Here is a 13,468-nt window from a genome sequence, read left to right as displayed (position 1 = left end):
TCGCTGATGGCCACTCGACTTGACGAACGTCAAAACGGCGCTATTTTCTCGTCCGGTACGATCTTCAGCATGATCGGGCACACTGCAGTCTGCTTCTTTTCAGTCCTGAATCATTGATTGGACGGCATCTCTGAACTGCGATGGAATGTTTATGTCAGTATTTGCTTCCACCACGTTGTAAATAATATCTGTTTGGTGTCCTCAGTTTCCTGCCCCGGCAGGGGAGAAAACTTATATCCTCCTGGCGTTGTTGTCATTGTGAACTTGGATATAAAGTCGTGTCCAAGCAACAATTCGCATCCGACGGCATGATCGGCCACCACAAGGAATTTGTGTGCCAGTCGCATTCCGTCGATCTCCACTTCTGCCGTAAATTGCCCAGCGGAGCGTGTGATGTTGTTTCCAAGTCCCCTCAAAGTTGACGAACTGGCTTGCAGATGGATACCACTCATTTTGCCGAAAACTGACATCTTTAATAGGGAAACATCTGCATCGGTGTCTATGAGCCGCTTGACTTGCACGTCGTTAATTTTTAGAGACTTCAGGCGTTTTTCCGCGTATGCAACGTTTACGGCAGCGGCACTCGGGCAATCCTTAGACATGTGTCCAGTTTGATTGCAGCGGAAACACTTTAATGCAGCTCGGCAATCCTTGCGTAGATGCTCCTGGGATCCACAATTGTAGCAGTGCTGCTTCCTTTCATATTTGGTGAAATTGGACTTCTTTCCGAACGGCTGTGAGTCTTTTTGTTTCGGGGCGAAGCCCCCATCAATCGCGAGCGTTCTTTCGTAGATTTCGTATTTCTCTCGCAGCTGATACAAGCTGCATCCATACAAGGTGTACTTATAATCCGTTTTTAAATTCAGTCCGTCGACAATGTATCGAATCACCGACTCCGTGTCTGTTGTCCCACGTGCAGCAATGCGTTTCATCTGTAGTATATATTCGTGAAAACTTTCGCCGGCAATCTTCACTCGCATAGACAATTGATTGTGAATTTGCGCACTGCATAAACGCTCACACTCAAACTCTTGTAAAAGTTGGTGACGCAATTGGCCGTACTCATACACTGCTGTGGACTCGAGAAAAAGAGCGGCTGTACCTGTCATTTTTGCTCGGGCTTGCACGTATTTTTGTTTGTCATTTAGTCCGTATGCTTCAGCGTTTAGCTCGAAGTTAATAAACCACTGCTGTACCGACATATTTTCTCCGTTGAATTCTGGAATAATTTTGGCAAAATTTTCCACTACCAGCTTTGCATCATTTTTCTTGTCTATTTCATCAGCATTTATTTTCATCGAGAGTAGTTGAACCAGCTGTTGGAGCGTCTGTGTGTTTTCTTCTAGGAGTGTTGACCTCATCGCTTCCTCGTTTTTCTGGCGATTGATCCTGTTTGCTTCTGATCCACTTGGGCCTTCGTTTTGCTGCATATTGCCGGCTGGTGGTCCACTTGTATTTTCCATTATAATTATACTGCGCAATACTCCTGTGGTCAGTCGGCTTGAAACAACCCTTTTTTCTCGGTTCTTCTTTTCACCCACTCGCTGTCTCGCTTCCTCTGCTTGCGGCTTCCGAGAGTCAAATGCACAGTTTTTTTGCACCTGCTGCTGTTCCTGCTGCTGTTACTACTGCTGTTGCTGCTCATCAGCTGTTCCTCTGCTGCTGTTATTACTGCTGTTGCTGCTCCCCGCAGCCCCTTCAATAGGCCAGCTGACCCACTCCTTCTTACATATATATATTTTTTCTTATATTGTATATTTAGATACATCATTTATTTAGTGATAATAAACAAAAAAGCCGAAAACCGGCTGCGTTTGCATAATTTTTATAATTTATAATCAACCTGCTTAAGATAAGGAAATAAATGTGCAATTATTTTATTGTATATAGTCGAGAACCGACGGCGTTTACATAAATTTTATAATTTACAGTCAACCTGTTTAAAATAAGGAAATAAATGTGTAAATATATTATGTAATATTTTATATTTTTTGGTATAAATCAAACAAATAACAGCTTTTATTTTATTTCCCGCGCCCTAGTGTACCGTACCACCACCCCCTGCCCATTCTTCATTTATTTTGTGGCGGTAGGTCAGACCAGCAAAAGACCCAAAACAAGAACCAAACTCAAATTTCAGTTCTACCGGCCAGCAATAGTAAACACACACACGCAAAGTACGTGAGAATGCATGTGCACCCATACACTAAAACATGCTGGTGGCAAAACAGAACCAGACCTGAGAGAGTTCAAAAAATCTGAAAAAAGCAAACATATTGCGTGTGTACTAAGCCATGAAAAGATATTCTCTCTGCGTTCTCTCTCATGATGACGCGTCAGTACTCTGGGGTACTGAACGCGCTAGCCAGTGTGTGACGATTTCGTGTTATGAACTGGCACATCTATATACTGTATGGTGTGCCCAAATCCATTTCATGAATACCCGACATGTTGGACATCGAAACTTTTCCATCCCTCACATTACTTCTATTGTACAAAGTCCAAACTACATATAATAAGTAGTTAAATATGTGGCAGCTAAAGACTATACAATTTGCGAAATGTTCAGTACATTCGATTATATTCAGGTAATATTCAAATCAATCATTATGTCAAAAATCATCATTTTTGTATTTCGATCGTTGACAGCTGAATCTGATATTAATGATATGCCCATATGTATGTATATATGTACATACATATGTATGTACTTAGAGTCGGGCCATTGAGTCAATGGAGTCGTCAATTGGGGACAGTATAAAATTGGACAGTTCCGAGTAATACCTGATGTTGAGGATCGTTCTTTTGGTAAAATCATAAGCTATCTTTTATCCAAAATTTTGCGGAATCTTTGTTGGAGATTTTCTTCAAGTATCGATAGATAATGTATTCCATATTTCCATCCATATTTCCATCCATATTTCCATCAAAGAAAATAAAATTCCCAACACCAGCGTCTGGCCTACGCGCCCTAACATACCCATGTCATCATTCATGCATAACTATGTACATATATCTTGCAGGTTCTTCATTTCAAAAGTGTCAAAAGAAAGGTCAACAAGATTATAGTCCGAGGTTGTGGATCCGATATAAAGCATATGTCTGGAGAAAACCAACTACAGAGAGAAAAAATTAATGAAGAACCTGCAAGATAGAGTTTTGCATGGATAAGGATATGGACAAGCCTAGGCCCGTAGATCAGCCGCAGGTGTTGGGAATTCGATGAAAGAAAACCTCCAACAATGATTCTACAAAAATTTTGATCAAAAATAGTTTATGATTTAACTCAAAGAACCATCCTCAACATCGGGAATTACTCGGAAATGTCCAATTTAATACTGTCCCCATGATACTGATGACTCCTTGGGCTCATTCGCCTGACTTTAAAAGGAATCGAGAATTTTTGACTAATATTAAATTAAAGCATTATAAAACAGAGGAGTGGAGGAAATAATGGGATAAATCGAATCAAAATATGTAGGTTGAAAAATGTTATACACAATAAGGAGGGCATAGCAAATATTAATTTGTAGGTTACAAGTAAAATAAAAATAAAAACGAGGGAACGTTGTGAGTTTCTGCTGCGACTGCAATTCTACTTTTATACCCGATACCAAAGACTATAAAATACCAAGATGTTGCATGAGTGACCAAAAAGCTGTTCTATGGCGGGTCCTAACATTAGAACCCAAAAGGCACGAGGGAGCGCGCGGGGTTTCAATTCCCTTTTCGCCTGTACTTCGTCTCTACCGCGACCCCGCTGCCCATCGGTTTCGTCTGTTCGGCAATTCTGTACTCTCGAGCCTCAGCACCGTCGAAGCGGTGGTCGCGGATCGCCGATGTCTTTGGAGCGGCACAGTGGGACCTTTGGCCGTCTCAGCTTGCTAAATTTGTTAGTGAATATGAGTTCAATAAATATTTGCACACTGAAAAAATGAGTGCTTATATCTTCTAAACTAAAACTATCTTGAAAATTCGATTGGAAAATTCGCTATTCGCTATATGCGTACATTAAATTTATCTAAAGCACTCATACAATTTTTTTTTACTATTTCCGTCCCACTGTGCCGCGCCAAAGACATCAGCGACATCGGCACGCAGACGATTCATATTTTGTTTTTGTATTCTTTCTCTCGAGACACACTGATTCGCCGCTGACCGAGGCATTGACGAAGCCGAGTAGCATTTTGGAGGCGAAGCTAGCGTAAAAGAGAATTGAAGTAATAGCCCCGCGCGCCCTCATGCTTCATTGTTCCTCATGCAACATCTTGGTATAGTCTTTGCCGATACATATGTACATCCATATGTTATCAGTATGGCTACATTAAGCTACAATGTGTGCGTGCGGGAGAGACAGTAGCCACTGCAAATTGATTTTTTTTTTGCTATAAAAATGATCTGATCCAGATTCAGCAATCTGATGCGTTTTTAGTTTTCTCGAATCTTCAATGTTGTGGATGCCACAGATTTTCGTCGTTTGTAAGGGGCGGAAGAGGGTGGGGCGAAGTGTTGAGATATACGTTTTATAGTGAGATCTAACAGGAGTGTGGATATCAAATTTAGTTACTCTAGCTTTAATAGTCTCTGAAATTTGTGGATGCCCCAGATTTTCGTCCTTTGCGGGTGCGGAAGGGGGTGTGGCGAAATTTTGACACGAAACGGTCAAGGTCCGATATCACAGGAGTGGGGATACCAAATTTGGTTGCTCTAGTTCTTATAGGTTCTGAGATCCTTGAACTCACATTTTGCAATTGGCAAAACCGACCATGAAACCTGTGTGTTAGAGAGACAGAGCGAGAAAGAATGAAATTGTTTTCTTGATTCTGGTTATAATAATTATATGATCTGGTTCAGATTTTCAGAAATGTCGTTGCTCTAGCTCTTATAGTCTTTGAGCACTAGGCGCTGATAGGGACGGACAGACAGACGGCTCAATCGACTCGGCTATTGATGCTGATCAAGAATATATATCCTTCATGGGGTCGGAAACGATTCCTTCTGGACGTTACACACATCCATTTTCACCACAAACCTAATATACCCCAATACTCATTTTAAGTATCGGGTATAAAAATGGCCAAGTGAATTGTAAAAAATAGTTTGTGCCTTTTATAACATCAGTGCACAAGTACTAAGCGGACCAATCAAAATCTTTGATGATGTTATTAAGCTTCGCAAACTCGGCTTTACGAAAGCAGCGTTCAAATAGCCTACTGGACCGATCCAATACAGTTGGTAATATATCTAGCGACACTTCGAAAGTAGGATGGTAGGCGTCTTCAGGTATAGTGGGCGGAAGGGCTTGGGTTAACAACACTAAGGTCGAATCCGATAGGAAGCACAGATCAAGCAATCGCCCCAGGGAATTTTTCACATGGATGACTTGAGACAGGGACAGGTCAAGCAAGCCGTCAACAAAGTCATGTCGTGACATGGGCACTAGGATACTAGACTCGTTTACCGAAGACCAAACAGTTCCTGGCAAGTTGAAGTCACCAAGAACTATCATACGATCTTTATCAGATAGCGAGGAAGAAACATCGGTTAAAGCGGACAAGTGCTGCTCATAAATTGAGATATCCGAAGAAGGTGGGATATACGAGCAAGTAATGAATATAGCGAAAGCGGGAAGAATCAGTTTTATACACAGGAATTCCAGTTCCTGTTGAACCTGGACTGTGAAGTGTTCCGACGTGAAGATAGAGTCCACTGCAATCAGAACCCCTTCTGCACGACGAGACGAACGGTCCTTTCTAAAAGTTGTGTACCGACCTGTTGACACCTCGGAACTAAAAATGTACGGCTTTAACCAGGTTTCAGTAAACACTATAACGTGGGAAGCAAATGCAACACTATCACGGAAAAAAATGCTTAGCTTTCTACGTAAGCCTCTATTATGATAGGTTACGAAAGGAAGTTAGTTTTTTGGAAGGGTGGAATCAGGACGGGAAGATGATGACTTTGAGTCGTCAATGGATCATGTCTAGAACCATGGGAGATATAAGAGTACGGATTTCAGGGGAACAAATTCAAGAACACATTGCTGATGATAGTTTGAGCATGGCGCAGTTACGTGAATCACAATCGCAAGAGGCCCGAGATGAATGAAATGAACAAAGGCAACTAGAACGGAGAGTAACGCGCAGATACATAGTCGACAGACATAGAGGAATTGACCAACAATGCAACAAACGTAGAGGAATTGACGAAAAACGCCAACAATTTTGTCGAGCATTTTAGACAAACACTTCCCTTTATTCCATGTATGACGTACGCTGATGAAATCAGCGCTTGCTTGAAATCATCGCGACTGTGGCGTAATGTTAAAAAAGCACAGCTGACAGTGAACATGCGCGTTAAAATACTTCAGGATCCATCTGCCGAAACTTTCTCTAAACAACTGTTAGATATTGGCGATGGGAAAGTTGATGCATAAAATTACAGACGGACCTCTGCACAATCATCGCCTTGCAATATACTCTCATCGATAACATATTTCCCGATATACATAGACAATGTGAAAATCATAATTGGCTGTCAGAAGGTTAGCATAGATTTATAAAGCGACGATCAACTACTACAAATATGCTAGAGTTCGCTTCTTTTAGCATTAAAGGCTTTCAAGGAAACTTACAGACGGATGTTCTTTACACTGATTTTATCAAAGCATTCCATTCGGTTTGGTTGGCTGGCTATTTTTAACCGCTCCTTCGGGGCATGTGATCTATGTGCTTCTTTTTGCTATGTGCTTTAAAAATTCTGCTTCGGAAACGGGGAAGCGCGGTGGACAGTATACTGCGGCTAGGTTTAAGTAACAGCTTTGAGTTTCGACAGAATTGATATTTTTTAATTGGACGTTGATATACAATGACTGCATCTTACAAGTGGCGATCCAATTACTGCACCATCAAGTGGCCCGTGACACCAACAGAGGGCTGTTACGCGCGGATGCGCTAAACGCAGTCTTCCTCCCGCCCAATCGACCGAGAGCGATACTTTATGACGACGGTGCGTGGGTCGTGGCCTCCCTGAAAAACTCCTGGCTAGGTGGAGACTTAGAGAGGAAAGGGAACTGGTTTCGGTAGTGAAAAAGAGAATACAGTTTCAACGTTCCTATGGTCCGAGAAAGAGTGTTCTTCGAAGACCCGTCAGGATACAATTTTCCCTTTTATCTCGTGAGAGGCAAAAGTGAGGTACATGACCTCCTTACGATTCTTAATAATAAAGGTGGTATCACTTTCTAAGACCATATGAGTGGTCAGTAGATAACTGGAAAGTTACTCACCTTTAATTTTTGTATCAGTGCTTTTCTACCTGAAAGGTTTTGCGTTGGCGTCGTATTCTGCAATTAGGCCGATGTCCTTGGCCCCGCAGTCTGCTATTAGCGCTCGGAGGGGCGCGTAGGGAGCGATCAGCTTGGTCAGGACCTATATATGTGAATGTAGAAATTTTAGTCCTCAGACTGTAAACCCAGTTTCCGAGGATTCAGGGCACCCTTGGCTAGGGGGAACAGTAGAGCAGCGCATGCTGCCTAATAATGGTGGAGGTTTGTCGGCAAGAGTGTGACATTCCTAAATGACTTTCAACTCCACCATTGTTTTTTCGAGGTCGCTATCGGGGGACTCCACCTATTCCACGACATCGATGTGACTTAGACCCCTGTTCGTCGGACACGAACGACACATCCGGAGCCGGTTTGGGGGCCGTTGTCGGGGCCTCCCCCTTGCGAATCACAGACAGCTGCGGGTCTGAGTCGACCTCCGCATGCCTACCTCTAGAGTCACACTTTTAGGAGGATATGAGAACCATCATGTAGCCGTAATCTACTATTCCGTCTGTTTAAGTGAGGAGCTCCAGCGACTTCACGTTTAGAACGAGGATGATTTGACACCTCTGTCCTGTTACATCCTCCAACCAATCGGCGGTAAGAAGTTGGCGATTGCAGATTTGCAGTAGCCTAAGGATCTTCTCCGGCTATGTGGCTTCTCCGAGACCCATGCTCTGGCTCTCGGTCTGCTGGGAACATCTTCCCATTTAACAGCCTCTAGCAGAGCGAGCGTCTTGGCAGACGATGGCTTTCACCTTGCCTTCATGCCACCCAACATCCTCACAGTTTGACGGTGGTCCGTCATTGTCCAGCACCTGCAGGAATCTGCATGCAGGAAGTGCCATTTGTCCCGAGGGACATGACTGTCCTCGGCGCCCCTGTCCACTTGGCCCTGGGTGCCCCGAGTGCCCCTGGGGACTTGCTCTTCGCTTTCACCTTGCCTTCATGCCACCCAGCATCCTCACACGTTGACGGTGGTCCGTCATTTTCCAGTATCTGCAGGAATCTGTCTTGGAGCTCGTTTTCCACCAAGTGCCATTTGTCCCGAGGGACATGACTGTCCTCGGCGCCCCTGTCCACTTGCCCCTGGGTGCCCCGAGTGCCCCTGGGGACTTGCTCTCCGCTTTCACCTTGCCTTCATGCCACCCAGCATCCTCACACGTAAATGGCCGGAATTCCGGAAAGATTGAATAGTAACAAAGCCTCTGCTCAATCCCCTCGGCTAACGACTTTAACTGGGTCTTTTTAGGACAGCATGAATGTCGCTCGACTTCAAGAAAATCGGTCGAGCCATTTCGGAGAAGTGCCAATAAGTCGCAGATGGGCCAATTTGAGTCGTCAAACCATCAAGTCTAGAACCATGCGAGATATAAGAGTACGAATTTCAGGTGAACAAATCAAAGAAAACAATGCAAATGAGCGCTTGAGCATGGAGCAGTTACGTGAATCACAATCGCAAGAGGCCCGAGATGAACGAAATGAACAAAGGCAACTAGAACGGAGAGTAACGCGCAGATACATAGTCGACAGACATAGAAGAATTGACCAACAATGCAACAAACGTAGAGGAATTGACCAAAAAAGCCAACAATTTCATCGAGCATTACATAAAAAATGTTTTTTTCGACTAGCATTCCAGTGTGAGCCTGATATTGAATACTATGCTCGTTCAAAAGAGGTTATTGGTACTTTTGAAAAGGAAGGCCCGCATTGTCATGCACTCAAATTTAAAAATGAGCCAGTTGGGATGAGTTCAGAGAGATCAGGAAAAGTACAAACAATCGAAATTGAAACACCACTTGAACTATTGCACGGTTTACTTATCAGTACAGAACCAAATTCTATTGTTAAGTAATCTTATATTTGATAATTAAATCCCTGCATACTTATAGTAGAAAGTTATTTTTATTGAACTGAAAAAAATGTTTCCTAGAAATAATATACATGACAAAACAATGTTTGCCGGATCACCTAGTATATTTATATTATATTATATATTTATTACTTCCAGACGGCTTTCAGTTAGTGACTTCAAACTAAGCACAAACCGTGATTCAAAACAATTTTCTGTAAAGGAGAATGAATCTTTCATGGCTAATATTTTTCGTCGGTCCTTAGTTCCCAAGCAAGTTTTTCCATATCCCGATGTGCTAAGCCTGGAACAAAAGGAATCGACTTGCAGTCTAATAGGCCCTTTTGAACGTTTCTTTTCTGTATGTATATTACTTTACATATTAAACATTCAGTACAACTTTACTCATTTAAGGAAATTAATGATGCTGCCCAAAGTGATGAGTCTGGAAAAGTAGACGAAAAAATCCTCTCCGCGTTATGGGAACTGGGTGCATTCGCATTACAAGTGGTAATATATTTGAAAGCTTGATAGTTTTAAATTACAACAGAATTCGTGAAAAATGTATATAGCAACATACAACAATACAATTACAACATACAACATTTAATAGTTTCTGATATGTCCGTTTTTCTGAGACAAGCTCAAAAAGTTTCTTGAATATATTCAGGGGGAGCCGGGTTTCGCGTTTTTATACATGTTCCCGCTTACGCAAAATTCTGTTAAAAAACAAAAACAGCTAGCTTGGTTTTTATAGAAAAACAATTTGATAAAGACATCCTAAGATGTCTAGGAACTTTATAATACTAAGTTGAATATGTTTATACCCGATACTCATAAGGAGTCTAGTAGGCTTTGCACACTGAGTCCATCCCGGGGGAATGGTGGGATTTTTTGACAGATGTAAAACTCCGATTCACACTGGCACCATCCACCATCCGTCAAAAACAGCTAATGCCAATAACAAGTGCATTAAATTTGCGCGGAAGATTTATTAATTTTTGGTTGATGAAGATGTAGCAATTATTTCGGCCGTGTTTCAACAGCAAAATATGCGAACAGCCCGATAACAGCAACAGTTCTGGTGATTTTAATCAGTCAGCAGAACAGATACGATCTGCAATCGCAAAATATTGTTTAGACCATAATGCAAATACTTATTTATTTATATTTCTCAGCACTTCCAATAAATCATTCTGGAATTTTTTTGCGTGTGGATGAGGCTATCTTTTCCTGCCTCATATCATGTTCTTCCTTCTTCCTGTGAAGGTTCTTCTGCTGGAGCTACATGATCCGTCCAGATTCGACTCGATAATGTTCGAAAAAAACTCACTATTAAAGAATAAATTATGCACATCAAAGCAATTACAGAGCATACCAATATTTGTTCTATGTTGGCAGTCGTCTGCCATTTATTCGCCACACACTTGCAACTTCAGCCTGGCAGACTCGGCCATGCCGCATTCAATCTCATCGCCAGCCTTGAATGCATCCGAGCCATTGAGCATGATTGTTGTTGTTTTTTGTTTATTTTGTCACAATCATTGTTTACGTTTTCGCAGTAATAACCATTTTTTCGTTGTGAGTGACAATTATTCAGAGTTGCATTTAAAAACCATCGGCTAACTATCGCATAGAAACGTGCGGTTTAGGAACATCCAAAATGGATGGCGGACTAACTGAGAAATTGAACGGCAAAACCTTACGGACCATCCCCGAAATGGATGGTCGATGGTCGTCAGTGTGAATAGCCTATAGGGGTATATTATATTTGTGGTGAAAGGATGTGTGTAACGTCCAGAAGGAAACGTTCCGACCCTATAAAGAATATATATTTTTGATCAGCATCAATAGCCGAAAGAATATTAGACTGCGAAAGTTCATCTCGAAAATTTCACCCGTAATAAGTTAAAGCCAGAAAACAAAGTAAAACATTTAAATTAACATAACATAAAAAATTAATATGCCATCAAACAAACCAATACAATGAAAGTTTGGAAATCGCAGATATAGTATAGATTATAATAATATTTGAGTACCGCGTAATAATAAGTAGATTAGAATGTTTTTTTGTGGATTTTAAATAGAATTATTATCTTTGGACGTTGACATGCAATGACTGCATCTTTCAAGACGCGATGCAGCTACTGCACCGTCAAGTGGCCACCGTGAAACCAGCGGAAGGCTTTTACGCGCGGATCCCAGGCAAAACGCAGCCCTCTTCCCGCCCAACCGACCGAGGGGCGCTGCCGCATAACGCGCGGCGCGTAGCCGAGCCGAACGCGAGCATGCAAGAAAGATAGCTGTTAGACTAACGTTCGAGGAAAATTAGCACTAAACTTACTAAGAAACTAAGCATGCAATCAAAATACAAATACCACTACCGTTACTAATTAATAGAAAGGTGTGTAAGGATTAATAATTTAATAAGAGGAAGAGAATTAGTGTTGGATATAATATGGTAGAGGGAATTATAATCCGAGCATAAGACCCTAAACGGTTCATGCAAGGAATAATTCGATCTACAAAGTGGAAGGAACAACGGTATAAAATTTCTAGTCAGTCTAATAGGAATCGTGAAGTTCATGTGGCTCAACAGATGAGGGCTTTCTATGTCACCCCTGATCAAGCTGTGCATAAATATCACAGCAAGTATCTACGGTAAACTAAGGATGGGAGGATTACTAATAGTAGTCTACTAGAGTAAGATGGGAGTCTCACACCCGCATCCCAGTTAAGGCCCCGCAGAGCAAAGAGTAAAAAGTTTTTCTGTACTGATTCTATACGGTCCTGGTGTACTTTGTACTGAGGGTACCATTCACAGGAGCCGTATTCTAAGATCGGACGAACAAGCGAGGTATAGAGTCTTTGTTATATAGGGGTCGTCAAATTCCTTTGACCACCTCTTTATAAACCCAAGCACGCCCATGGCCTTATTTACCATGGTAGAAATGTGTTCGGAAAACTTTAACTTGGGGTCTAACATAAAACCAAGATCATACCCCAGGGTAATTCTCTCAAGAGAACCACCAAATAGGGTATAGGGAACCAAAAAAGGGCTAGAACGATGAAATTTCATAACTTTGCCTTTCGAAGCATTAAGGTGTAACAAGTTTGCACTACACCATGACTGAAAGCTATTGAAATCGGATTGCAAGCGAGAATGAAATGAAATGTCCTTGTACTGGACGCAGAGTTTAACATCATCCGCATACATAAGTACTCGAGAGTATGTTAATACTGAAGGCAAGTCATTAATAAAGAGTGTGAAGAGTAAGGGGCCTAGATGGCTGCCCTGTGGTACTCCCGAAGAAACCTTTACTGGTTTTTTTTAAGAGTTTTTGGAGTTTTTAAAGAAGCCTTTTTGAGACCTGGAACAAAGATAGCTAGAAATCCATCTCAGGAGGTTGGGCGGAAACACTAAAAAGTCAAGTTTATTCGCGAAAAGGGAATGGTTTACAGAGTCGAATGCTTTACTAGAGTCGGTGTAAATAACATCCGTCTGTAAGTTACCTTAAAAGCCTTTAATAATGAAAGAGGTAAACTCTAACAAGTTCGTGGTGGTTGATCGCCGCTTCAAAAATCAATGCTGATTGGGAGATATAAGTGACTTGCAGAGATGTTGCAAGTGCGGAGTTCTCAAACCTTTTAGGAATAGCGGATAACTTTGCTATACCTCTATAATTTTTTGCGTCAGACCTGCTACCTTTTTTATGGAGAGGAATTATAAACGATTCCTTCCAGATCGGGGGAAAGCAAGAAGAATCGATATACAGGGTGAATAGCTTAAGCCAGGGTCCATACAGAGCCTCGGCACAGTAACTGAGTACACAACCTGGAACCCCGTCTGGACCCGGTGAAAACACCGGCTTTACTAGTCGAAGATCTTAAAGTAAAGAACAGTACGGATGACCAGAGTAGCATTCCTCAGAATAGGTGGTTTGGAAAAACTGGGCAAAAAGATCGGTAATTGCCTGATCATTATTTGCCGACGTTTTACGAAATGATAGCGAGGATGGGTGTGCGGACGTTCTACGCTTACTTAAACAGTAACACTGTTTAGGGTCATTAGAAAAACGTATCCTGCATCGAGATAGGTAGTTCTTATAGCATTGAGTATTAATAACTGAAAAGTTTGACTGAGCTATTACATAGCGAGAGTGAGAAGTAGGAGAACCCACTTCTCGAAATTGTTTATGAAGTCTTGATTTTAAGTTTTTTTAGACTGGATAACTCTTTTGTAAAACAAGGGAGTTTTCCAGATCTAATCGGACAAGAAAGCGGGACAC

At 41.8% G+C, this 13,468-nt stretch overlaps 1 protein-coding gene and 1 long non-coding RNA gene across 2 annotated transcripts in view; one reads left to right on the top strand and one right to left on the bottom strand.

The window, feature by feature from the left end:
* Positions 1-2,447: 2,447 nt before the first annotated feature.
* Positions 2,448-13,468, top strand: part of Acadvl (Acyl-CoA dehydrogenase very long chain) — a 32,785-nt gene continuing 21,764 nt past the window's right edge. The window contains exons 1-3 of the mRNA XM_033379475.1: positions 2,448-2,588; positions 9,339-9,540; positions 9,594-9,689. Of these exons, the coding sequence (XP_033235366.1) occupies positions 2,530-2,588; positions 9,339-9,540; positions 9,594-9,689 (357 nt within the window). The 5' untranslated portion in view covers positions 2,448-2,529. The remainder of the gene's footprint in view (positions 2,589-9,338; positions 9,541-9,593; positions 9,690-13,468) is intronic.
* LOC26533995 (uncharacterized) lies at positions 9,594-10,945 on the bottom strand. Its single transcript, XR_004469059.1, has 2 exons — positions 10,558-10,945; positions 9,594-10,511 (listed from the first exon to the last, which is right to left on the bottom strand). It is a non-coding gene; the product is annotated as an uncharacterized lncRNA (long non-coding RNA).

This window comes from Drosophila pseudoobscura, chromosome 4 (genome assembly GCF_009870125.1).
Source record: "Drosophila pseudoobscura strain MV-25-SWS-2005 chromosome 4, UCI_Dpse_MV25, whole genome shotgun sequence".
NCBI classification, from domain to species: domain Eukaryota; kingdom Metazoa; phylum Arthropoda; class Insecta; order Diptera; family Drosophilidae; genus Drosophila; species Drosophila pseudoobscura.
This window is presented reverse-complemented; position numbering and strand designations above follow the sequence as displayed.